The sequence below is a fragment of the Gopherus flavomarginatus genome, chromosome 1 (genome assembly GCF_025201925.1).
Source record: "Gopherus flavomarginatus isolate rGopFla2 chromosome 1, rGopFla2.mat.asm, whole genome shotgun sequence".
NCBI classification, from domain to species: domain Eukaryota; kingdom Metazoa; phylum Chordata; order Testudines; family Testudinidae; genus Gopherus; species Gopherus flavomarginatus.
In genome coordinates this window covers 98,574,482-98,598,022 of record NC_066617.1, presented here as the reverse complement: position 1 = coordinate 98,598,022, position 23,541 = coordinate 98,574,482, and the positions used below count along the sequence as shown (strand labels likewise).

Genomic DNA, 23,541 nt, shown 5'->3' with positions numbered 1-23,541 from the left:
TTTCCATACAGAACAGTGGCCATTATTATGGAGGCTTGACCATGCTTCACTTTGTGATGACACTTTTCTTTAGGGCTGTGTCGACCCTCAGAGGAGGGCAGTGTGGTCTAGTGAATATGGACTGGAAGTCAGGAACACCTGAGTTCTTATGTTGGCTTTGCCAGTGACTCACAGTGTGACCTCAGGTAAGTCACTAGGGACAACATTTTCATAAGTGAGCTTTCATTTTAGATGCCTTCAGTTTTGGCTGCTTAAGGCTGAGGCATTTGGGCCCTGATCTTCAGAAGTGCAGAACACTCACAGCTCCTGTGGGCTTTGTTAGAGTTTGGGGTGCTCAGCACTTCTGAAAATCAGGCCCTACCTTTCCCATCTTGGATGCCCATAATCAGAGGCCATTTTTGACAGATTTGGCTTTAAATCTCCCTACCTCTTTCCCCACATGTAAAATAGGGACACTATTTCCCTATGTCATAGGAGGTGTTGGGAGGGTTAGGTAATGTTTGTGCAGGACTTTGAAGATAGCTGTAGATGACTAAATATTATCATTATTATGTCTCTAGGCCATGCAGACCTGTTGCTATGTGCTGTAGGGGTAGGCAGAGAGACAGAGATGTAAGAGGAGAATACCAGTATGTCGACTCACTCTCCAGGGCGTGCTTTTCCCCCTCCTTACACTAGAGCAAGTTAAAATAAATTAATGTGTCTGTCTCCTCACCCCTACCCCTTCACATTATCCATTTCCCTTTAGGGAAGCTGTTCTGTACCTCTTTGTGTCTCAATGGAGTGATTAGCTGCTGCAGGGAGCCTGAGCAATTATGAGCTTGCTGTAGTTCCCTGTTTCCAGTTGCCTGATGAATCAGATTTGCTCACTTGGTTATTCTTCCAGACCCCAGGCGTGTGCCCCATACAGCGCTGCCAATTTCTGCAGCAGGTCCTTTGGGAACAGGAGCACAGGATTCTGGCATGCATCTGAGAAAGATCAGCTACAAGTGTTAGAACAAGGGGAAACAGCGAGAAAAAAGGCTAAAACACCTCTTAGCTAGGGAGACACATCTAGAAAGGCTGAAAGTAAATGTTTTATTCAGTGACAGTCAATAATGAAAATGTATTGAAACAAATAGCAGGAGCTGGTACTAAGCCCTTTCTGCTTGTTCCCAGGCATTCCAGGTAGGTTGTGTGCAATTTCTTCAGTGTAACGAAATACACAGTACACCCTTAACTTTATCTTTATTTACATGATATGTTCTTCCCTATACTGACTAAGAAACGCTATACAGAAATATGTGGTAGTGTAGGCACTATGCTCCAGATTCTGCGACGGCTCTCACAGGTGGCCCAGCCCAGGAGGTGGCTTTCTTCCATTTTTGTACCTCCCTACTCCTGGACTGCTGCAGGGATGTGTGTGGCTGTCATAGGGTGTGCAAATGCCACACCAGCTGAGAAGGAATTGATCAGAGCAGGAGAGCTCAATTAGCCCCACCTTGTTACACCTGTAGGATGTGTCAGGCTCAGGGAGAAGTTGAAAGGAATGGTTCAGAATAATTAGAGGAAGCAGGAGGAGACCCAGGAGAAAGGTGGTCTGGAGTTCTCTCTCTGTGGGAAGGGCCTGACAGGAGCCAGGCAGAAGGAGAACCAAGGGAAAGCTACAGGAATTAAGTTAACTTCCAAGACTCCAGGAAAGGCAGCCCTGTGGGCTGGCACTCCGTGGAAGAGCAGCGAGTTGGGGAGAACCTAAGATGGACTAAAAGCTCAGACCTGGGGTGGGCAGAAGTTGCTTAGTTTGTATTTTGTCGGGTGGTTTTGTTTTGTTGAGGGACATCTGGGAGAAGCCCTGAGACTGCTGCTCTGCAAAAAGAGTGAGGCTGAAGAGGAGCCCAGGTGAGGCAGGAGAAATTGTGTTGATTATTATTATTTTGTCTGACATTTGTTGTTTGGAACAATGGCAGCATGGAAGGGGTGGAACTGTAGTGTGAGCTGGCCAGAGAGCTAACTCACCATTGTACCAGACCACTGAAGTGCCGAGGAGGAGGCCGAAGCAGAGTTGCTGAAACACCGTCATGCCACGACAGGGTGCTCTGGGAAGGTGAGTCTACAACAGTGGCGCCGAACATAAGTTAGCCCTGGGAGCTGCTCTAAGTTATGCGTGTCAGTCACTGGAGCAGAGTGTACTCTGGCTACACTCCTAGCTAAACCTTACACTGAAGCCTGTACTTGAGGGCAGCATAGCACTATCTACACTGCCCCTTTGTGGAGGATATTGCCCAGTGTGGACAGTGTGATAGCCCCTTTATGTTGCAGCAGGGTTCAAAAACTGTCCCTGGGTGTCATTGCCGTTCTCTTAAGAGGACTCCAAAATGTGATGGCCTTGTTATTGAGGGTGGGCAATAACCTTCCCTTCAAACCCATTCAAGCACTGTGGAATTGAAAGTTCAACTTGGTTCATGTTCCATTTACTTGGGGGATGGGTGGAAAAAAGCACAGAAGAAAAAAATCTGATAAAAGCTAGGAGAAAGAATGGACTTTAAAAGAATGAAGAAGAAATAGAGAGAGACTGGGGTGGGCAAAAAGGGGAAGAGGGAAACAGCTAATGAAAAAATAAATGTTGTATATGCAGTAGCTCCGTGTGCCGCCCGAGTGCTTATGGGGCTTCTTGTAGCCCTTAAGTCAATTTCTCCTTTTCAGGCGGATGAGCCCTTTTTCAAAGTCAAAACTTTTCATGATGCCCTTACATTTACTATAAAAGCCAAAACTGTATAAACAAGAATAAGCCTGTGCCATTTGTGTGTTGTGAGAGGCTGAGAATACTTGAGCTTGAAGGGTAAGGGTGTGCAGAGAGTAAAGGAGCAAGATTTTCTATGCTTTAGATTGTAATATAATTTTCGAAGTCTTGCAGTCCTCCTTGATTGCCTTTCAGAATCCCCCGGGGGGTTGTGACCACTGATTGAAAAGCTCTGTATTACATAGCTGCTTCCCATTTGTGAAAGAGGCTTGGTGTAGGTTTTTAAAAATGGAATAATCCTTGAATAACATGTCAGGGTTAAATTACAGGAAGAAAGATTCATAACTTCAAATTAGCTACCTGAACCTGGAACATTGAGAGGGGACACGACTTCAGACTCCATGAAGTTTCTCTATCCCTACTCATTATCTCTAAAACCAACCAGGCCACCTCGAGCAAAAACTCAGAATTTCCCTTCAGGGCAACAAAGGTGCCTTAATTCCAGTAACAAAGGAGCTGACTAGTGATGGTAAGAGTGCCCTACGTGCACATGCTCTGGTGCAGCCTTCATGGATGCACATGACCCCTTGGCATTGATTCACCCCCTTGTGCAGGACCAGTAGTCCTGTTGCTGGCTCTAGTTTCTAATGCTCTGATCCCTCTGTAGTAGCAGATACTTCACCACAGCTTCTTTCCCAGGTGGGGTAAGCTTCAGTGGATTCTGGAGTACTTCTCCCCACCCCCGCCATAGATTATATAGCTGGTACTCCTGTGAGTGGAGGAAACATGAAGTTGGACCATCTCCTTTTCACCACAGTGCCCAGCACTGCTCTGTCTTATGTAACATCCCTACAGACCATGCTGGTGGCCTGTGCATTTGGCTTGAAGCACTGACATTTCAGTCTGCCATTTCCCAGCTTCCTTCCTGCTTTCTGTCCTGCATATTACTCTCATTACCTTGTGCTGCTCTCCCGCTGCATGTGCTTCTCTCTGTTTTACTTTCCCAATGCATCAGGCTCCCTTATGGATGCTGGGAATTTCTTGGACATGGGGGAGGGAGGCAGATTTTTTAAGGTGTTTAGGTGCCTACAGATGCAGACAGGTGCCAAGATGCTTTTAAAAATCCCCCTAGGTGCCTAACTGCATCTTTAAGTGCCTAAATACCTTTAAAAATCTGGCCTTGGCTGCCTGCCTAAAGGAAGAGCCACGTCTCTTCTTTACACTGGTTCCCTTCATGCAGCAGAGTTGGGGGGAAGGAGAGATTGAAAGAGACAGAGCAGAAGAGAGATTGAAGCGGGGAGGATAGAGTGAGAAGCATCTAAATGAAAGAGGAGAAAAAGTAAGATAAGGGGATTAAAAATTACTGAAAATTGTGTACAGAAAAATATTGAAGGAAAAAAATAGACTGAATGAGAGAGAGAGAGAAAACCTAGGAGTGCTAACTAGGGGGTTAGGGTATTGAACTTGGAATTAGGAGACCTGGGCTCTGTTGCTGTTTTCCCACTGACCTGCTGGGTGACCTTGGGCAAGTCAGTTTCCCTCTCTGCCTCTGTTTCCCCTCCCACCCTTTGAATGTCTTGTCTGTTGAGATTAAACTTTCTGGGGCAGGGACTGTCTCTCACTATGTGTTTGTCTAGTGTCCATTGCAATGGGATCGTGATCTTGTTTGGGACCTCTGTACACTACTACAGTATAAATAATTTTCATTAATAATAGTGTCCAGGATGCTGAACTTCAAGAAGTGGGAATTGAGAATATTACAAATGGACTGAAGGGAAAATCTAGGAAATTTAAAGTCCATAGAGTCATCATGGAGACTGATAGAAACCTAATTAGGGTCACATTCCTGTTAAACTTGGCTGAAGTCAACAGAGTTACTCCAGAGTTGAATGTGGGCCTCCAAAAGTTCCTTAAAAAAAAAAAAAGCAAAATTGAGGGAATCCTGTTCATTAATTTAGATCACCATGTGCAGCAATTTATTCATACCAAAAATTGTATCCTTTAAACAATGAAATCCAGCATGAGAGGCTAATAATAGAAGGAACTTAAACTTTGGCAGGTAAAATGTCCAATGGAGATTAAGAGGCTAAGAGGAGATTTGAAGAGCAAATAGCAAAGATATTAAGACAGATAATAAGAAAACCTTTAAAAACACTAAAAGTAGGAAGCCAGTACCAGAGTCGGGATCTGCTAGGCCACCGGGGTCTGCAGAGGGCAGTCATTCACAGGGGAGATAAGCTGGCTGCAGAGAAATGAAATGATTTCTTTGCATTGGTCTTTACCTCTGAGAAGGATGGGAGAAATATCAATTTCAAGGTTAGTCTTTCCAGGTAATAAAGCCAAAGGGAGGCCAGGAATGCAGGGATTTGTCCCTACCCCACTATCTGAGTTGATTGATCTTGTAAAGCACCTGCTGTTTCTTCTACCAGAGGAGCCGTGCAGATCCCACAGGCTAAGAATTCAAATGTTGTTCCTCAATTCTGCCCACATGCTTTCTAATAATAATAAGTTAATAATATATTATATCCCACATTTCTGTAGCACCTTCAGCCCGAAGCATTGTGTGATGTTTATATACTGATCATGACCCACCACTGAACTGCAGTTAGCTCTGTGGTGCAATGTAGCAGCTGTTTAACAGTGTACAGCTTTCCTACACAACCATTTAGCACAAGAAGTGCAGAAGAATATTGTATTCAATAGAAACCACACAAGGAATTTCTAGGCCTGCAGAAAGTAATTACCTAAATCTGAATTTGGGGAGGATACCAGAGCTAATAACTATATTCACGGAAAAAGGACTGTGAGGTCTTTTAATATTCTCAGAGGTTAGGGACCTTGATTGCATGTCTCATCTGGCAACACAGAGCTCTAACACTATTCTAGAGGGCATTGGTTCAGTACTGACTCACGGAAAACAGCACTTCCTGTTGAGTCACATATGTCACTTCCTGCAACATTATGGCTTTCTTTTGGAGTCTCCCATCCAAAGACTGACCCTTGAGGTGATGTGGCTTCAGCTCTGAACATTATGCCACCGTAGGGAAGTGACAGTGTGTGTTCTCAAAGCTTCTAATGAAATGGACACAGCTACAGGGTCACCATCATCTTCCCCTTGAAGTGGGGAGGAGAAGGGACATCAGAGGGAAACTGTTGAGCCAGAAACCCAGACTTGAACTCTAGATTCTAGATCTATCTAGATTTGAACTTCATGGACCTGATTCTCCACATGCATCAGTAGTGATACATTGACTTCAATGAAAATACTCTTGATTTACACTGAATAAGACTTCTCATCTCTCAGGGGATGGGGGGGGAGGGGAGACGGAGACAGATAGGGACCAAAACCTCTGATCTGAATACTCCCAACGTTTGGTTTAAAACCCAGTTGGGTTCAGAATTAGGGTTCATGTGTTAGAGGTAGATTTGAATGATAAAATCTTGATCTGAATCCAGATCTGGGGTGTTTGGTCTGACCATTCTGTAGAAGTTAGAAAATCCATTTGGACATGGTGCTCTATTCAGTGTTGGAATCTGGCCTCTGATGCTGTTGCTTAGTTGGTTCTTTGATTTTATCTGAACTTCGTTGTCTATTCTTTTATCTAATAAAAATAAGTGTTCAATGAAAAATGCTGTTTCTGCAAAATTGAAATTTTTCTGCAGGAAATTTAATTTTGCCAAAATTTTTCAATTTTCCATCTGCAAACCTGACCAAAAATCTCCCCTATAACCCAGCCATATACTGTATCATAAGTCACCTGATTGAGGAGGCTGACTAGGGAGCCCAGCCTAAAGGAAAGAATTAAAGCATGGGGCACCAGACTATAATTCCCATAAGGCACTGTGGCATCATAGGACAATACAGTGTCTAGTCATGCTGACAGAATGTTTTAATTCATGTCAACAAACAGAAACGCTTCATTTCAGGAATGTCAGAAGGTTTCATTTATATCAACAATGTTTCAACGTTTCCAATTGGAAATTTTTGGAATTTTTCATTCTGTAAAAAATGTTGACTTTTCTATCCAATTTGAGATGAAAAAATCGGTGAAATATTGGAATTTTCAATGGGCAGTAGATTCTGATTATCACTCACCTTTGCTGGTGGATCAGACTTGCAGACTAAGATTTAATGGAACTGTGCTGCTGCTGCTTTGTTACATGCTTGTCCTATAGAAAGAGAGCACGGAGAAGAGAAAGATGTATGAGGATAAGAAAAAAGAGGTTGAGGAGAACAAGAGTAGACACCCACCCAATGGCAAGTCTGCAAAGGGAAGACAGAAGGAAGAGGAGGGGGCAGTGGAGAGAGAAAGAGAGAATTTCTTTCCCTGGAGTTACTGGTCTCTTTATCCTTCATAGCACAAGTCACTTCTCCCACTATAAATGAAATATTAACAGTCCTGCAGCAGCCACGGGCATCCCGCTGCCTCCCCATGATCCTACATTAAGGGCACATATAGAGAGAGAGAGTGTGAGCCAGGGAAGAAATGCAGCTCTGCTCTCCAGTCCTGAGCAAGGCTATTTAAAGGGGAGGGAAGGAAAGTATAATCATCAGAAATCTGACTGATTGAAGTGAGGTGGCTATGAACCAAGCAAAAAGATGGTGAGGAGGGCGGGGGAGAGAGAGAGAAGCAGGGAGGAAAAGATGATGCTAAAGTGATTCTCATCTAGCTGGCAAAGTGCCCACAACTGCCTCCATGAAAGGCAGGGTGACAACTTCTCATGAGTGCTGCTGACTGGCAGGAATTCAAAGGGAGGAGGGGATGGGACTGTGTGTCACTATGTGGTGCTTGGGATGGGTTGCACATGTCTGTGTGTTTTGGGTTGTATGTTGCCATGGGGCCTATAGCTTCCACTACTGTTGCAGTCCTAGAGCAACTCCGCCAATGTAGTGCCCATTGTTATCATTGTAGAATCCCTACAATCTCCTTTTAGCTAGCTTGTTCTTCCCACAGGACCGGAAAAATTGAGTTACCGTGGCTGGCCAGTCACTGGAGCTCAATTTCCCTGACATGATCCCAACAGAGGTCTGCCAAGGATGAATTTAGCCCAAGAGGTTTGGGGAGTGGGCTGACGCAAGGTGTATAACAGGGAGAGGGCTGGAAATTTAGCAGGACATCACCCAAAGGAGCATAGTGTTCTCCATGGAAACTTATCTATATTTTAAATTGTCTGGGGTCTCAGCCAATAGGAAACTTTCTGGGTTTGATGCTTTCTTATGAGCTATAAAGTGGACTCTGGTTTAGGGAGAGCAGGGAACTGGGCCATGCCTGCAAAATGCACAACACTTGGACTTCACTCATCAGTTTTGTTTTTTCTCTAGGAGAGAAAGAAGTAATTGTGGCTGATAGTAACCCATTTTGAGCCACATTTTTCCTCCTATTGTTACTTGTCCTATGGTAATTGAAACCAAATGATTTCCCAGTGTCACAACATTGCCATGTTTTCAATTTCATCTCATGGTCTCACATCGGTGTGTTAATTATCATCATGTATTTTCATGACCTACAGATGCCTAAATAAATGAAGATGTCTTTAATTATCCCACACACTAAGTCTTAGTGGACTGACCTGGAAAATCCAAGGTGTACCCTACTTTTTAAGACAGGCAGTGATCCTTTTATAGCCCAAGTTGGTGTCCTACACATCCCCTAAAGTAGACTTCAGCTTCCCACTTCCAACACCATCCTGACTGGTTGAGAGCAGAAGTTAAAGGACAATTAGCCATTTGGCTGATGCTCCAGAGAGTGCGGGCTGTCCAGCTACTAGAAAATCAAAAGATAAGAGGATGAGGGAAGGAGATAGATGACTGGCACTGTGAATTGTCACTGAAGTTGAAAGCCAACAAATGTAGAACTGATAAAAGGGAAATACTTCTCAGGCAAAGCCTAGTAAACCTGGATCTGGAACCTATAATAGGACTGGCTGTTTCCTGAGCACCCCCTTGTGGCCAGAGGTCACTCTCTGGCATCCTGCCTCTCTTTCCTCCTCTTCAGGCCCCTGAATAATTTACTCAGTCAAAAGGTAATCAAATCACTCCCCTTCTGGGGGTCCAATTTATTTAGTCCTCTGGGTGCACACTGGCTTTCCAGGCCCCAACCCCAGTTCAGTGTCTCTCTCCCCTTAGGTAAGGAAGCATCCAGCCCTTCTTTCCAGAGATGGGTCCCAGTTCAAAGGTCTCCTCCCAAGTAGGAATTTGATGCCCCCAAACCCCATTCAGTGTCTCTTTACTCTTAAGCAGGGAGTTCCCAGCCCTTCTGCCCAGAGCTGGATCCTAATCACAGTCACTTGGAGGCTTTACCTGGCTGGAGATCAGGCTCCTGGCTCTGATTACTTAATTTCCCTGGTAGAAGCCTTTCTCACTTCCGGAGGTTCCTCTTTCTGTGTATCTTCCTGCTGCCCTCCATCCAGCTCCATCCAGGCTGCTAATGCGGCACAGTAGGGCTGTAGCAGTTTCTTCAGTAATAGGGGTTGACTGCCCTCAGGCCTCCAGCCCATAAGGGGCAAGCCATCCTGTTACAAAACTCATCACTACAAGACAGCGCAGGGGCCAAGAGCTTAACAGAATTCTGAAAGGAGGAGACAGTTATATGGCTAATGAGAATAATCCATGGGTATGGGAGACAGGACAAAAAAATGTAAATGAGCGATATAAACCCTTTAAGTTTCAGGGTATAAATCAACTGCTAACTGACAGTGGTTAGGAAGAAACTTCCCCTGAGGGCAAGTTATTACAGAATTGTTCACAACAGGTTTTCTTGCAACTTCCTCTGAAGCGTCTGTTGCTGGCCTCTGTCAGAGAGAGGATGCTGGACTAGACATAAAGCTGATCTGATCCATTTTGACAATGTCTGTGTTCCTGTTTTCATTTCCTAAGCCCACCTATGGTGACAGGCCTTGTTGTGAACGTGTGTTGTCACTTCTCCATCCCTTTGGGATCCAGAACTCAGAATGAGAAGGGGAGCGATGACAGAACGAGGGAGTGGAGGAGAGAGAGGGGTGGGAGAGGAACAGCTAGGGAAAAAGGGAAATGGGTGGGGGAGAAAGAGGGAAAATTCACTTGTAATTAGAAGACTTGAACTTCAAAAAAAGTTAATTAGTAATGAAACTTCTGACTGAATGATGCAGATTTTGAATACCAGCTTTGTCAGCAGTTGAAATTAATTACAGGCTCAGGCGCAAGAGAAGGGGAGAGAGCAGAGAGGGAGGGGGAGACGTTGCAGAAGTGAAGATTATAAACCTGGTTCTAGGCTGTTGCCGTGGTGACTGGAGACAGTCCTTGTGCCTGACAGTGATGACACATTGAAGGCAGCAGGTAGTTATAATTACCCCCTTCCATAGACACAAGTTGACAGTGACCCCTCCCGATTCCGAGCGGGAGATGCTCCATTTTTCTCATCAGACTTTCTCTCTCTCAACTGCAGCTACAATGGGTCTTTTGGAGACCCACCTGCACTGAAAAGAAAACTACAGAGTGACAAGGGTAGGAGCCTTTTTTATGTCATTTTAACCACAAGGATGCTCAACAATGTCACCAGGGAAATCTGGATGGCATCTGCAAACTTTCAGAAAGCCAATTTCTAAAAAGGGGAGGAGAAATCTAGTACTGCTAACCCCAAGTGTCCAAAAATCAATGTCAGGCCTCAAAAATCAGGTGGTTTTAAACAATAAAAGATGTGGGGTATTTCCGTAGCACCAACTCCATGGGTGCTCTGGGGCTGGAGCACCCATGGGAAAAAAAGCACCCACTGGCAGCCTTCTGATCAGCTCCTCCCACTCTCCCGCAGTGCCTCCCGCCTGCCACAGATCAGCTGTTTTATGACATGCAGGAGACGCGGGGGGGCGGGGGAGGAGCAGGGGCAGGGCACGGTCAGGTGAGAGGGCTGGAAGAGGTGGGAGCAGGAAGAGGAGGAGCAGGGGTTGGGGCTTGGGGGAAGGAGTGGAGTTATGGTGGGGCCTGGGGCAGAGTGGGGCTCGAGCACCCCCCAGGAAAGGACAAAGTTGGCACCTGTGGGTATTTCTATTTGACTTCTGGTGTTTGGGTCTTTAGGGTTCATATTTTTAAGCTTTTCTCTGCAACCATGAGAGTTAGACAATTTTTATTATTTATGAAAACTGAGATTCTCATGTAATCCATGGCTTCGGGAGCTAGGGCTTTAAGAAAAGCACCAAATATTGTGAGATCACAGTAAAATCACGATAGTTGGCAAAACTGGGGAATCTATTGTTCTTTGGTACTTAAATGGCCCCATCAATATAGTATTTGAGCGTCTCATAATCTGTTCTGTGTTTATCCTCACAACACCCCTGTGAGGCAAGGCTGTGCTATTATCCCTTCACAGCTGGGGAACTGAGGCACAGGGAAACTAAATGATTTGCCCAAGGTCAGAGGAGGAAGCCTGGAGTAGAGCAGGGAAATCAACCAAAGTCTGCCCAGAATCAGGCTAGCACCCTAACCCCTGGACTACCCTTTTTACACCATTATAGAGATGTAACTGTCCAATTGTGGGACCCATCTTGGCAATGGAGGGCACTATTCTCCTGTTTGAAAGTACAAGCAAACATTTACCGGGTGTCAAAACAATATAGGGGCCCTCTCCTTAGAATGACTTGGCTGAAAGCAAAGCTTGTGGCTCCTAGTAGCTTGGCCAAAATGGTGGGGGGAAAAGGGGGCTTCCCTTTGATTCCTTTAGAGAAGCTACTGCTGACACCCCCACAACAAGAGCACCCAATTCCAGCCTCTAGTGCTGTAGTCATCTACCTTTCAGACAATGTTAGCCAGAGAGACGCCCATGCCAGAGAGAACACTCCATCTCTTAGCAGGTAGAGAGCAGGGGACAGATCAGCTGTAAACTCATGCTATATATGCAGTTAAATAATGTCCCTTACTTCCAAAATGCCCCCATGAACCACCCAAGATCAGCTGGTCAGAGATAGATGTCATGACTCCTTCCTGTCCTGTCTTCTGGATGGGCACCAGTCTGTTGTAAATAGACCCAACTCCTGGGCCTGTGTGCCTCTGAGCTGCCCTGAGTCTGGGTAGTGACTGATTACAGTTCCTAGCTCTATCTCTCTCAAGCATGTGCCCAGGTGCAGGCCCCATGTCCGCCACACTTCTTGGGCAGTGGGACCCTGCAGTACAGTGACCTACACCCCAGAACTGGTGTCGCATCCCTCTGTTGTTTAGACATGTTTACCCCAGAGTCCACCTGGTTGTGGGTGCTCTGGTTTCTAGTCAAATCCTTTAGGGACAATGTGGCAGGAAGCAAGGAATACAAACTCAAGAAAAGCATTTCTTAAGCATAGTCATGCAAACAAAGCACACTAGAGAGTTACAGATCTATTCAAAACAAACTCCTGAATGCAACCTCCCATGTCTGATTTCACCTATCCTATGAGCTCTGGGTTTGGTAGACATTTTGGCCTGGTCTTGGTCTTCTTTCATGTCACCAGTGTCTGGCCTTGTGCTTAGAAAGGAACCCCTCTTTTAAAACAGTTTCTATCCCCCTTTTATGCATGTGCTCCAGGCAGCAGAGTTCTGAACTCCAGCTTCCTTCTCTCTGTCTTCTGTATAGAGAGACATTCAAAGTTAATCGCCCTACCCATAGAAAACCCATTGTTCCCATAGGAGAGAGTCATTCAACATTGATGGCTCTGTTGTAGCTTCTCAGACAAAAAGACATTCCACTAGATGTTAAGCCCCTCTTACAAAATGGCTCCTCTAATCCACAAAGGGGGTTGCAATACAACATGAAGGTCAGAATACAAAGTACAGCCCTGAAATAAAATGGAGCCTACAGTTTGACACAGACACATGTCATAATGGGTACCTGGTGGAGAACAGTTTAGCAGATGAGAAATGAGAAAGAAGTCCTCATTTCCTTGTGTATGCAGGAGCATGTTGTCTTTGGGGCTATGAAAGTGAAGGGAGAACCAGCAAACTGCGGAAATGCAGCTGAATGACAAACAACCCTTTCAACCCTCACCGCCACCTTCCAACAAAGTACAAAGCAATAAAAAACTCTTTTCTGTCTGCAGCAAGGGCAGACTGGGGGCAAAATGCAGGACAAGGCATCTCTGGCTTAGATCCAGCTTAGCACCTCCACAGGGGGTGAAGATAGGCATAGCCCATGCACCAGGCTGGTGAGTAGGAAGAGAAGTGGAGACTATCCTAGAAACAAGGAGAGGGAGAGAAAGAACAAACCCAGGAAGTGGACAGATGCCAATATAGGAAGAGAGGATTGGTGGAACAGAGAACAGGGATGGAGGAATCAGGTATAGGAGAGGGGCAAAGAAAGGAGATGTTGTGCAGTTAGGAAAAGGGGAGCTTTTCAAAGCAAAGGAGGGTCAAGAGAGTAGGAAGATGATATACAATGTGACAGACCCAGGCCAGTGGGGTACAGGAGTCTGGTAGAGGGCAAATATACTGGTCACTGGATGAGTAGTTTTCTGTTCCCTGAGTGACCAGAGCAGGGGCTGCACTAGAGTAATCAGGAACCTGCTAGAACCAATTAAGGCAGACAGGCTGATTAGAACACCTCTAGCCAATCAAGGCAAGCTAATCAGGGCACCTGGGTTTAAAAAGGAGCTCACTCCAGTCGGGGGGAGGGGGAACCAGAAGAGAGGAAGTGTGTGAGAGGAGGTGGGAGCAAGAGGTGCAAGGAGCTGAGAGGGAGAGGGAGAGGGAGAGGGAGAGGGAGAGCGCATGCGCTGCGCTGCGCTGCGCTGCGCTGCGCTGCGCTGCTGGAGGACTAAGGAGTACAAGCATTATCAGACACCAGGAGGAAGGTCCTGTGGTGAGGATAAAGAAGGTGTTGGGAGGAGACCATAGGAAAGTAGCCCAGGGAGTTGTAGCTGTCATGCAGCTGTTACAGGAGGACTATAGACAGCTGCAATCCACAGGGCCCTGGGCTGGAACCTGGAGTAGAGGGCGGGCCCAGGTTCCCCCCAAACCTCCCAACTTCTGATCAGACACAGGAGAAGTTGACCCAGACTGTGGGGAAGATCACTGAGGTGAGCAAATCTGCCAAATAAGCGCAGGACCCACCAAGGTAGAGGAGGAACTTTGTCACAACAAGAAGAAAAAGAAAAATGGGAGAGTAGGGCTGGTGCAAACCCCATTGGAATCGATGGGAATCCTTCCATTCCTTTCTATCAGGTCCTTAAAGGAGTGATAGGGAGAATAAAAGACACACACACTCAGAGTTAACAAGGTGAATGTATTTGATTCATGTCCATATGCTTTATGTTTGCAGTGTTGGTTCCAGGATATAAGAGACAAGGTAGGATAGGTAGTTTATTTTTTTGGACCAGCTACTGTTGATGGAAGGGATAAGCTTTTGAGCTCCACAGAGCTCATACCTTCCACCAACAGCAGCTGGTCTGATAAAAGAGGTTACCTATTCTTCCTCATCCCTCTCATACTTCATAACATTTTCCAGGCAGGCAGGCAGTTTGTTTTAAAACTTGGTGCTAAAAGAATCTGTTCATATAATAGTAAGCAGAAAGGACCTTCCTGATGTGGCTATGAGGAGTGGGCAGGCAGGAGCCAGTGAGTGGTGGGGGGCAAAACTGGGAAAGGGACCACGGGATGCTAAGGGAGGGAGCTAAATAGGGCCCTGTGTGCATTACCTTCTACTAAACCTGGGGTTGGCCTCGCAAGGGAGCATAGGAGCAATGTGTTCTTTGAACTGCCTTTGAGCATAATTGACATACAGCTTAGCCAGTTCCTTTGCTGAGCATTTGTCTGATGTTATGACAAAAGGAAGCTGACTGCTGCACCTGTTCTTTGGTGAGGGCAGTGGAGGAGAAGGAAGGGAATTCATAGTCCCATCACAAAGTGTGCAGGTTTGATGTGCTTCACTATCACATGAAGGGTGACCAGACAGCAAGTTTGAAAAACTGGGACGGAGGTGGGGGGCAATAGGAGCCTATATAAGAAAAAGACCCCAAAATCAGGACTGTCCCTATAAAATCAGGACATCTGATCACCCTAATCACATGTCACTCAAGGAAGAGCCCCACAGAACAAACTACAGGGTTTGGAATCTTTTTGAGACATGACAGAAGTCTAGGCCACCATTTTGCATTCACTTATGTAAGGACTGAGAAACACCACCACATGAGATTGCTCTTTAATAATGGACTTTTCAGGTCTGGTAGTTAAAAAGATTTGGTCCTGTTGACACTCTAGCCCCATGTCCTTGCACCCCTTGGTGTCTGAGCAAGGTGTCACTGGCGCATCCTGGCTCAGTTTCCCATCTCTCAGGTACAAACCAATACAAAACACATTTGTCCTTTAAGGAGTGCCTCACAGCCTCATTTATTAATAACAGAAAATGACATAAGTAAACCTGACTCTTAGAAACAGTCTATAGTTCCTTCTTCACTGTTGCCCCCTCCACGTGGGATCACACTCTGGTTTCTTCTTTAGGCACTCCTCTTTTGGAAACTATCTCAAGCCCTTGCCTTCCGAGTACATCTGTTCTTCTCCCTTCCAGCCTGGAGAACAGTCACTCCTTCAGGTTGCCTTTCAGGCATCTGTTCCCTCCCTGGGAACACCCTCTCTCACAGTTGCCTTTTAGTTACAAGCCAAGTTTCTCCTCTCTAGTGGCACTTTCTTTTTCCTGTCAGGGAGCCTTATAGGGAGCAGTTGCTCTACTGCTAATTGTCCATTAAGCAGTTACTCCCAGATGGACTCCAGAGAACCACCATGGGCAAGTGAGGCCCTGATTCCCTTGTATTCTCCAGGCTCTAGGACTCTGTGAGGTGGGAAGGTCCCAGAGCACAGATTCCAGCCCGAGCCCATAAGTCTACATAGTGATGAAACAGCCTTGCAGCTTAAGCCCACATCGGCTGGCACAGGCCAGCTGTGGGATTTTCTTGTTGTGTAGACATCCCCATAAAGGATTGACACTCACTGTAAAGGGGGGTTAGTGTAAGTGAAATCCAGGCCCCCAGTCTGTTTAGTTGGGAAAGGAGAAGAATAAGAGAAGAGCGGTATATAGTTCTGAAGGGTATAGAGAAGGTCATTCAAGCACTCCTGTTTACACTGCCCCCTAATATAGAAATGGAGCAGTACTTGATGAAATTAAAAGACAATTGATTAAAAACAAATAGAAGGAAACACTTTTTAATGTAAAATATAATTAGCCAGCGTAACTCACTGCTGCTGGCTATTATTGAAGCAGATATCTTAGTTTAAACAAAGGATTCAACATTTTTTGTGAATAAGTGTAGCATCTGCAGGGACACCAATGTAGCTAAGAAAACAATTACAAGGACTATCAATCCTCATGCTTCTGGGCATAAACTGATCACCAGCTGGGGTCAGGAACACAATTTTCCCCTGTGGTGATAGTATAGCACAATTAGGCACATCATGGAAGTTTTATTCAACATTGATCACTGTTGGAGGCAGAATAACAGATTAGATAGACAATTGATCTGTTCCATTATGGCAGTTCCATGTTTCTAAGTTCTTATCAAGGAGAGAAAATGATTTCTAGGCTTTGAAACCTTAAGTTGTACTCTCTCCAGGAGAGACTTACTTCTAGGTTCCACTCCATTGTGTTGGATGAACCCTGTCCTCATATGCTGAAGACCTTTGCAGTTTTTGCGTGGAAGGCATGATGGGAAATCTGTTTCTTTCACACTTAAGTTGTAACAATTCAGCAAACCACTGAAACAGGAAGTTGATGTGTGTCTTTGTTTAACAATGGATGTTAATTTGCATAAATAGCCCACAATGCTTTGAGTTACTTGAATCTGTCCCCAAAATGAGTTTCAATTTGTTTTTATTCCTGAAATGGAATGGGAGGAGGAGGGTAAAGGAGGGAGACAGAAAATATAGGGATTGATGACTTGGCTATTCTATCACCTGGAATTTTGTTTTCTTTAAAGGTGGCTATTTTGTCATCCTGAGTTTTAGGTTCAGTTTACCCTAGCTGAGTTTTCCTTGACTCTTTATTCTCCCTTGCACTTGGTTCGAGTGTGTCAGCATGATGGTGATTCTACTGAACTGTGTTACCCTGGGGATGTACCAGCCTTGTGATGATATGGACTGCCTCAATGACCGGTGCAAGATCTTGCAGGTAAGCAGTCCCCTGCCCCTTAATGGGAGAAGGTGCTGTGATGGAGTAGGGGCTGTCTGTGTGGGGAATGGGAGAGCAGGGGAGGACTTTAGGGGATGGATGATACCGGAGCCTGTAATGTGAGCTAGGTAAGGGAGGGGAAAGGTCAACACCTTTGCCCGGGAAGGGGGACAAAGGAAGGGAGTGGCAGGAGGAAAGCAGTTTTGAGTTTGGGCTTGGGGCTGTGTGGGCGGAATTCAGGGTATCCTAGCTAGGATCCAAGCACCCTGAAAGCCCAGAAGGACTCGATGGAGGGGTCCTGACTGTGCCTGCAAGCTCTGCTGTAACCTGTGTTCCTGTTGTCCAATAAACCTTCTGTTTTACTGGCTGGCTAAGAGTCACTGTGGGTCCCAGGAAGAGGGGTGCAGGGCCGGATTCCCCACACTCCGTGACAACTGGTGGCAGCGGCGGGAGATACTGCACCCCGTGGACGACGCTTCCTGTAGTAAGTGACTGGGGAGCAGTAAAACCAAGGGGTGATTAACCCCTGGGAGTGTGTGCCCAGTGAGAAGGACTTTGCAGTAACAGGGTCCCCCGGGGGATTGCAGCGAGCGGTCCCAAGGGCGGAGGAGTCTGCAGCTCGACCCTGGCAGAGAGGTGGTGACCTCAAGAAGGGCTGGTGCACTAGGGGTCCCCCTGGAAACCGTGGGGAGCGGCGAGCACCCCGGCCTGTGAGTGGCCAGCAGGAAGATGTATGCCAAGCGGCACAAGTGTGACCTGCTGGAGCTGTGCAAGCAGAGGGGGCTGCGCCCGGGGAGGCGCGCCAAGGACCAGCTGATTGCCCAGCTGGAGCAGGGAGACTGCATGAATGAACGGAGCCCTGTCTCTGAGGGAAGCAGCTGGGCAGATGCAGCGCAGGCACCAGTGTCTGTCCCCACTGGGAGTGGTCAGCCTTCGGACCAGGGCTTCCCGAGACCCCCCCCTTCCTAGGCCTAGGGGAAGGGCAAGGAGGAGCCCAGTGAATACCGAGGGCACCGTGACACCCCCGGCCAGCAGGGGATCCTCCCGGCGAAGCTCACCCCCCAGCAGGGGATCCTCCCGGCGACGCTCGGCATCCGTGGAGCGGATGCGGCTGGAATATGAAAGGGAGCTGAAACGGGAGGAGCTCGAGTTAAAGAGGCGAGAGCTGGAGGAGAAGGAGAACAAGCATAAACATGAGGAGAACCAGCGTAAACATGAGGGGGAGGAAAAGGAGAAACAGCGTAAACATGAGCTGGACCTGGCCCAGCTGAGGAGCAGTGAGGCCCCGGCTGTGGTGAGTGAGGGGGGACCCAAGCCTACAAAGAGCTTTGATAAGCACTTGCTGCCCCGGTGTAAGGAGGGGGAGGACATAGATACCTTCCTGACGGCCTTTGAGAATGCCTGCGAGCTGCACAGGGTTGACCCTACAGACAAGATCGCAGTTCTCACCCCCTTACTGGACTCCACAGCCGTGGAGGTGTACAGCCGACTGAAAGGGGCGGAGGCAGGGGACTATGAACTGTTCAAACAGGCCCTGCTCTGCGAGTTTGGGCTGACTCCTGAGATGTACCGGAAAAAGTTCCGGAGTCAGTGTAAAACCCGTGAGGTCACATACCTACAACTGGTCAACCGGGCGCAGGGGTATGCCCACAAGTGGACAGCTGGGGCCCAAACTAAAGAGGACCTGCTTGACCTATTCATACTGAAGCACCTGTATGAGCAGTGCCCGTCCGACTTGAGGCTGTGGTTGATGGACCAGAAGCCGGAGAACCCACAGCACGCAGGCCAGCTGGCCGACCAATTTGTGGACAATCTGGCAGGGGATGGCAGGGAGGAGTCTCAAAGGAGCAGGTCTGCCGCAACGCAGAGAGAGAGTCATCATGGGACCTCCCAAAAGGGGCCTATGGAGAACCCCCCCAAAAGGGGAACATCCAGCGTCAGGTCCCTCCGACCCACTCAAGGGGACCCACGAGACGTGGGCTGCTATCGCTGTGGCCAACGAGGCCACATACAGGCCCAGTGCCCCAAGCTCAGGGACAGACCAAGCAGACCCAACCCGCAGAGGGTGGACTGGGTAAAAACCCAATCGGAGGAGGGGCTACATTCCCAGGAAAGGGGGGCTGGCAACATACCACCTGTGAAGGAGGGAGGAGGTCCCCAGGTCAGCTCCTCTGGGGGGCTGGATGCTCCAGGCTCTGGGTTTTTGGTTTACTGAGTGGGCGCGGGGCTGCCCCTCCGAAAAGAGTGCATTGTTTCCCTGGAGTTAGATGGGAGGGAGGTCACTGGGTACTGGGACACGGGCTCAGAGGTGACGCTGGCCCGGCCCGAGGTGGTGGCCTCAGATTGGATGGTGCCCGACACCTTCCTGACCCTGATGGGCGTGGGTGGGACCCCATTCAAGGTGCCCGTGGCGAGGGTACACCTGAAGTGGGGAGCCAAGGAGGGCCCCAAGGATGTGGGGGTACACCCATATTTGCCCACGGACGTGTTAATGGGAGGGGACCTCAAGGACTGGCCTAGTAACACCCAGAGTGCCCTAGTCGTGACTTGTAGTCAGAGTCGGCAAAGGGCACTGCACCCCGACAACGGGGAAGGTACTCGACCCGAGGTGCAGGACCCTAACCCAGGGGTCGGGGAACACCCAAGGGCACGGTTCAGAGAGACTGCAGCCTCAGACCCAGCCAGCAAGAGAGAGCCAGTCCCCATCCCTGTCCCAGCTGCTGAGTTCCAGGCCGAGTTGCAGAAAGATCCCTCCTTGCGGAAGCCCAGGGACCGGGCTGACCTTAGTGTGGTAGAGACCATGAGGAGAGGTTGCAAGGAGAGGTTCCTGTGGGAGAAGGGGTTCCTGTACCGAAAATGGGCTCCCCCAGGGGAAGTAGAGTAATGGGGGATCAGGAGGCAGCTGGTGGTCCCCCAGAAGTTTCGCCACAAGCTGCTGTACCTGGCCCATGACATCCCTCTCGCAGAACACCAGGGAATCCGGCGCACCAGGCAGAGGCTGCTACAGAACTTTTACTGGCCTGGGGTCTTTACCCAGGTCCGACAGTACTGCCAATCCTGTGACCCCTGCCAGAGGGTGGGGAAGGCCCGGGACAAGGGGAAAGCGGCTTTGAGGCCTTTACCCATCATAGAAGAACCTTTCCAGAAGGTGGCCATGGACATAGTGGGACCCCTCAGCAAGACGACCCGGTCGGGGAAGAAATACATCCTGGTGGTGGTGGATTTTGCCACTCGCTACCCCGAGGCAGTGGCCTTGTCCTCTATCGAAGCAGACACAGTGGCAGATGCGCTGCTGACAATTTTCAGCTGGGTGGGGTTCCCCAAGGAGGTCTTAACGGATCAGGGGTCCAACTTCATGTCAGCCCTGCTCCGGTCCTTATGGCAGAAATGTGGGGTCCAGCACAACTGGGCCTCAGCGTATCACCCCCAGTCCAACGGGCTGGTGGAAAGGTTCAACAGGACGCTGAAGATGACGCTAAAAACATTTATCAACCAGCACCCGCAGGATTGGGACAAGTACTTACCTCACTTGCTGTTCGCGTACAGGGAGGTACCCCAGGAATCTACCGGGTTTTCACCTTTCGAACTGTTGTATGGAAGGTGGGTAAGGGGGCCCCTAGACCTGATGAGGGACGAATGGGACAGGAAGGCCGCTCCTGAGGGAGAGTCAGTGGTGTAGTATGTCCTGACCTTCCGGGAAAGACTGGCTGAGCTCATGGGCCTGGCCAGGGAGAATCTGGCCCGAGCCCAGAGGAGGCAGAAGGTCTGGTATGACCGCACGGCATGGGCCCGTGCCTTCGCCACTGGGGATCAGGTGATGGTTCTCATCCCCGTGAGGAGAAACAAACTCCAAGCCGCCTGGGAAGGGCCCTTCAAGGTTATCAAGCGACTGAATGAGGTAAACTATGTGGTGGAGCTGTCAAACCGGGCACATCACCATCGGGTGTACTATGTGAACATGATGAAACCATACTATGACAGGGGGAATGTGGTGTTGGCCGTGTGTGGACATTGGGAGGGGCAGGGAGATGACCCCTTGGTGGATCTATTCCCGGGGACAAAAGCTGGTTCCCCCCTGGAGGCGATTCCCCTCTCTGATCAGCTGACCGTGGGCCAGCACGCTGAGATCAGGGGGGTGCTGCATCTATACCAACAGCTGTTTTCCAACCAGCCTGGACGGACTAATTTGACTGTCCACCGGGTGGAAACCGGGTCACATCCCCCTATAAGATGCTCCCCTTTTCGGGTCACTGGTGAAACTGCCTAGGATCTTGAAAGAGAGGTCAGGGACATGCTGGCTTTGGGGGTGATCCAGCCGTCTTCCAGCCCTTGGGCCTCGCCAGTGGTGCTGGTCCCCAAGAAGGATGGGTCAATCCGGTTCTGTGTGGACTATCGAAAGCTCAGTGCCATCACCGTATCTGATGCCTACCCCATGCCCAGGCCTGATGAGCTCCTAGACAAGCTGGGAGGTGCTCGGTACCTCACCATTATGGATCTTATAAAGGGCTACTGGCAAGTGCCGCTGGACGCAGGTGCCAGGCTGAAATCGGCCTTTATCACCCCTCTGGGGCTCTACGAGTTTCTGACCCTGCCCTTCGGCCTCAAGGGAGTGCCGGCCACCTTCCAGCACCTGGTGGATCAGCTACTGAGGGGGATGGAGAGTTTTGCCGTGGCGTATATTAACGACATCTGCGTCTTCAGCCAGACCTGGGAGGACCACATGTCCCAGGTTAAACAAGTCCTGGACCGACTCCGAAAGGCTGGGTTAACAGTAAGGCTGAGAAGTGCAAGGTGGGGATGGCTGAAGTATCTTACCTGGGCCATCGGGTGGGGAGCGGCTGCCTGAAGCTGGAACCAGCCAAGGTGGAGGTGATCAGAGACTGGCCTGCTCCCCAAACCAAAAAGCAGGTCCAGGCCTTTATTGGGATGGCGGGGTACTATCAAAGGTTCGTGCCCCACTTTAGTGCCATAGCCGGCCCCATCACTGAACTGTGCAAAAAGGGGAAGCCAGACCAGGTGATCTGGACTAAGCAGTGCCAGGAGGTTTTCCGGGCGCTGAAGGAGGCTCTGGTTAGTGGCCCAGTTCTGGCAAACCCAGATTTTGGCAAACCCTTTATGGTGTTCACCGACGCCTCAGACATGGGACTGGGGGCGGTGTTAATGAAGGAGGATGAAAAAGGGGAGAGACACCCCATCGTGTACCTGAGTAAGGCCACGTCCACACTACGGGGGGGAAATCGATCTTAGATACGCAACTTCAGCTACGTGAATAACGTAACTGAAGTCGAATATCTAAGATCGGATTACTCACCCGTCCACACCGCACAGGATCGATGTTCGCGGCTCTCCCTGTCGATTCCGGAACTCCGTTGGGGTTGATGGAGTTCCGGAATTGATATAAGTGCGCTCGGGGATCGATATATCGCGTCTAGATTAGACGCAATATATCGATCCCCGAGCAATCGATTTTAACCCGCCGATACGGCGGGTAGTCTGGACATGGCTTAAGAATCTGCTACCCCGGGAACAAAGCTACGCGGCCATCGAGAAGGAATGCCTGGCCACGGTGTGGGCCCTTAAGAAGCTAGAGCCATATCTCTTTGGGCAACACTTCACCGTGTACACCGACCACTCTCCCCTGACCTGGCTGGACCAGATGAAAGGAGCCAATGCCAAGCTCCTGAGGTGGAGCCTGCTCCTGCAGGACTATGACATGGACGTGGTCCACGTGAAGGGAAGTGCCAACCTGATAGCGGATGCGTTGTCCCGGAGAGGGGGCCCTGAACTTCCCCAGGTCACTGGGCAGAGTGACCCCGCTCGGTTCAGTCTCGAAGGGGGGAGAGATGTGATGGAGTAGGGGCTGTCTGTGTGGGGAATGGGAGAGCAGGGGAGGACTTTAGGGGATGGATGATACCGGAGCCTGTAACCTGAGCTAGGTAAGGGAGGGGAAAGGTCAACACCTTTGCCCGGGAAGGGGGACAAAGGAAGGGAGTGGCAGGAGGGAAGCAGTTTTGAGTTTGGGCTTGGGGCTGTGTGGGCGGAATTCAGGATATCCTAGCTAGGATCCAAGCACCCTGAAAGCCCAGAAGGACTCGATGGAGGGGTCCTGACTGTGCCTGCAAGCTCTGCTGTAACCTGTGTTCCTGTTGTCCAATAAACCTTCTGTTTTACTGGCTGGCTAAGAGTCACTGTGGGTCCCAGGAAGAGGGGTGCAGGGCCGGACTCCCCACACTCCGTGACAGGTGCACCATTGGCTGAGGCTCAGGCCAGTGTTCTAATTGTTATGTCTGATGTTTCCCTTCCATCTGCACTTAGTTTTTTCTGGAAAAGAGTGGCAAGGACTGATTGGGGGGAGAGAGAAAATTGGGGACAATTGTACTGGGGCCCTGCGCACAGGGCCCACCCCCAAACATCTTAAAGTCTGTTTAAATAAAGTGAAATGGGAGGGGGTGGGACCACAGCAAACATGGTGTAGCAGAGCCTCAAATTTCTCTCAATAAGGATACCCATAGCAACATACTAGCTTGCTTTAAAAAAATCACAAGAGTTTGCCAGAGAGAGAGAGATTGAATGTAGTCTATGGTACTAGAATATAGATAGTTCACTTATACTCTATGTATTCCTATTCATCCAGCCATGTTCAGAGGCAACTTGTCCAGCACCTCCACTGTCCGGCACTGTCAGTCACTCATTTTTGTGCACACTGAAATTTATAGTCATCTACACACT

The 23,541-nt window shown here is 48.8% G+C and overlaps 1 protein-coding gene across 2 annotated transcripts in view; it reads left to right on the top strand.

Annotated features, from left to right (window-relative positions):
• Positions 1-16,695: 16,695 nt before the first annotated feature.
• CACNA1I (calcium voltage-gated channel subunit alpha1 I) overlaps positions 16,696-23,541 on the top strand; it is a 139,861-nt gene continuing 133,015 nt past the window's right edge. The window contains exon 1 of one of the 2 annotated variants that reach the window (XM_050916795.1): positions 16,696-16,812. In XM_050916795.1, coding sequence (XP_050772752.1) covers positions 16,720-16,812 — 93 coding nt within the window. In that variant the 5' untranslated portion in view covers positions 16,696-16,719. The remainder of the gene's footprint in view (positions 16,813-23,541) is intronic. The other variant, XM_050916784.1, reaches the window with a different exon arrangement.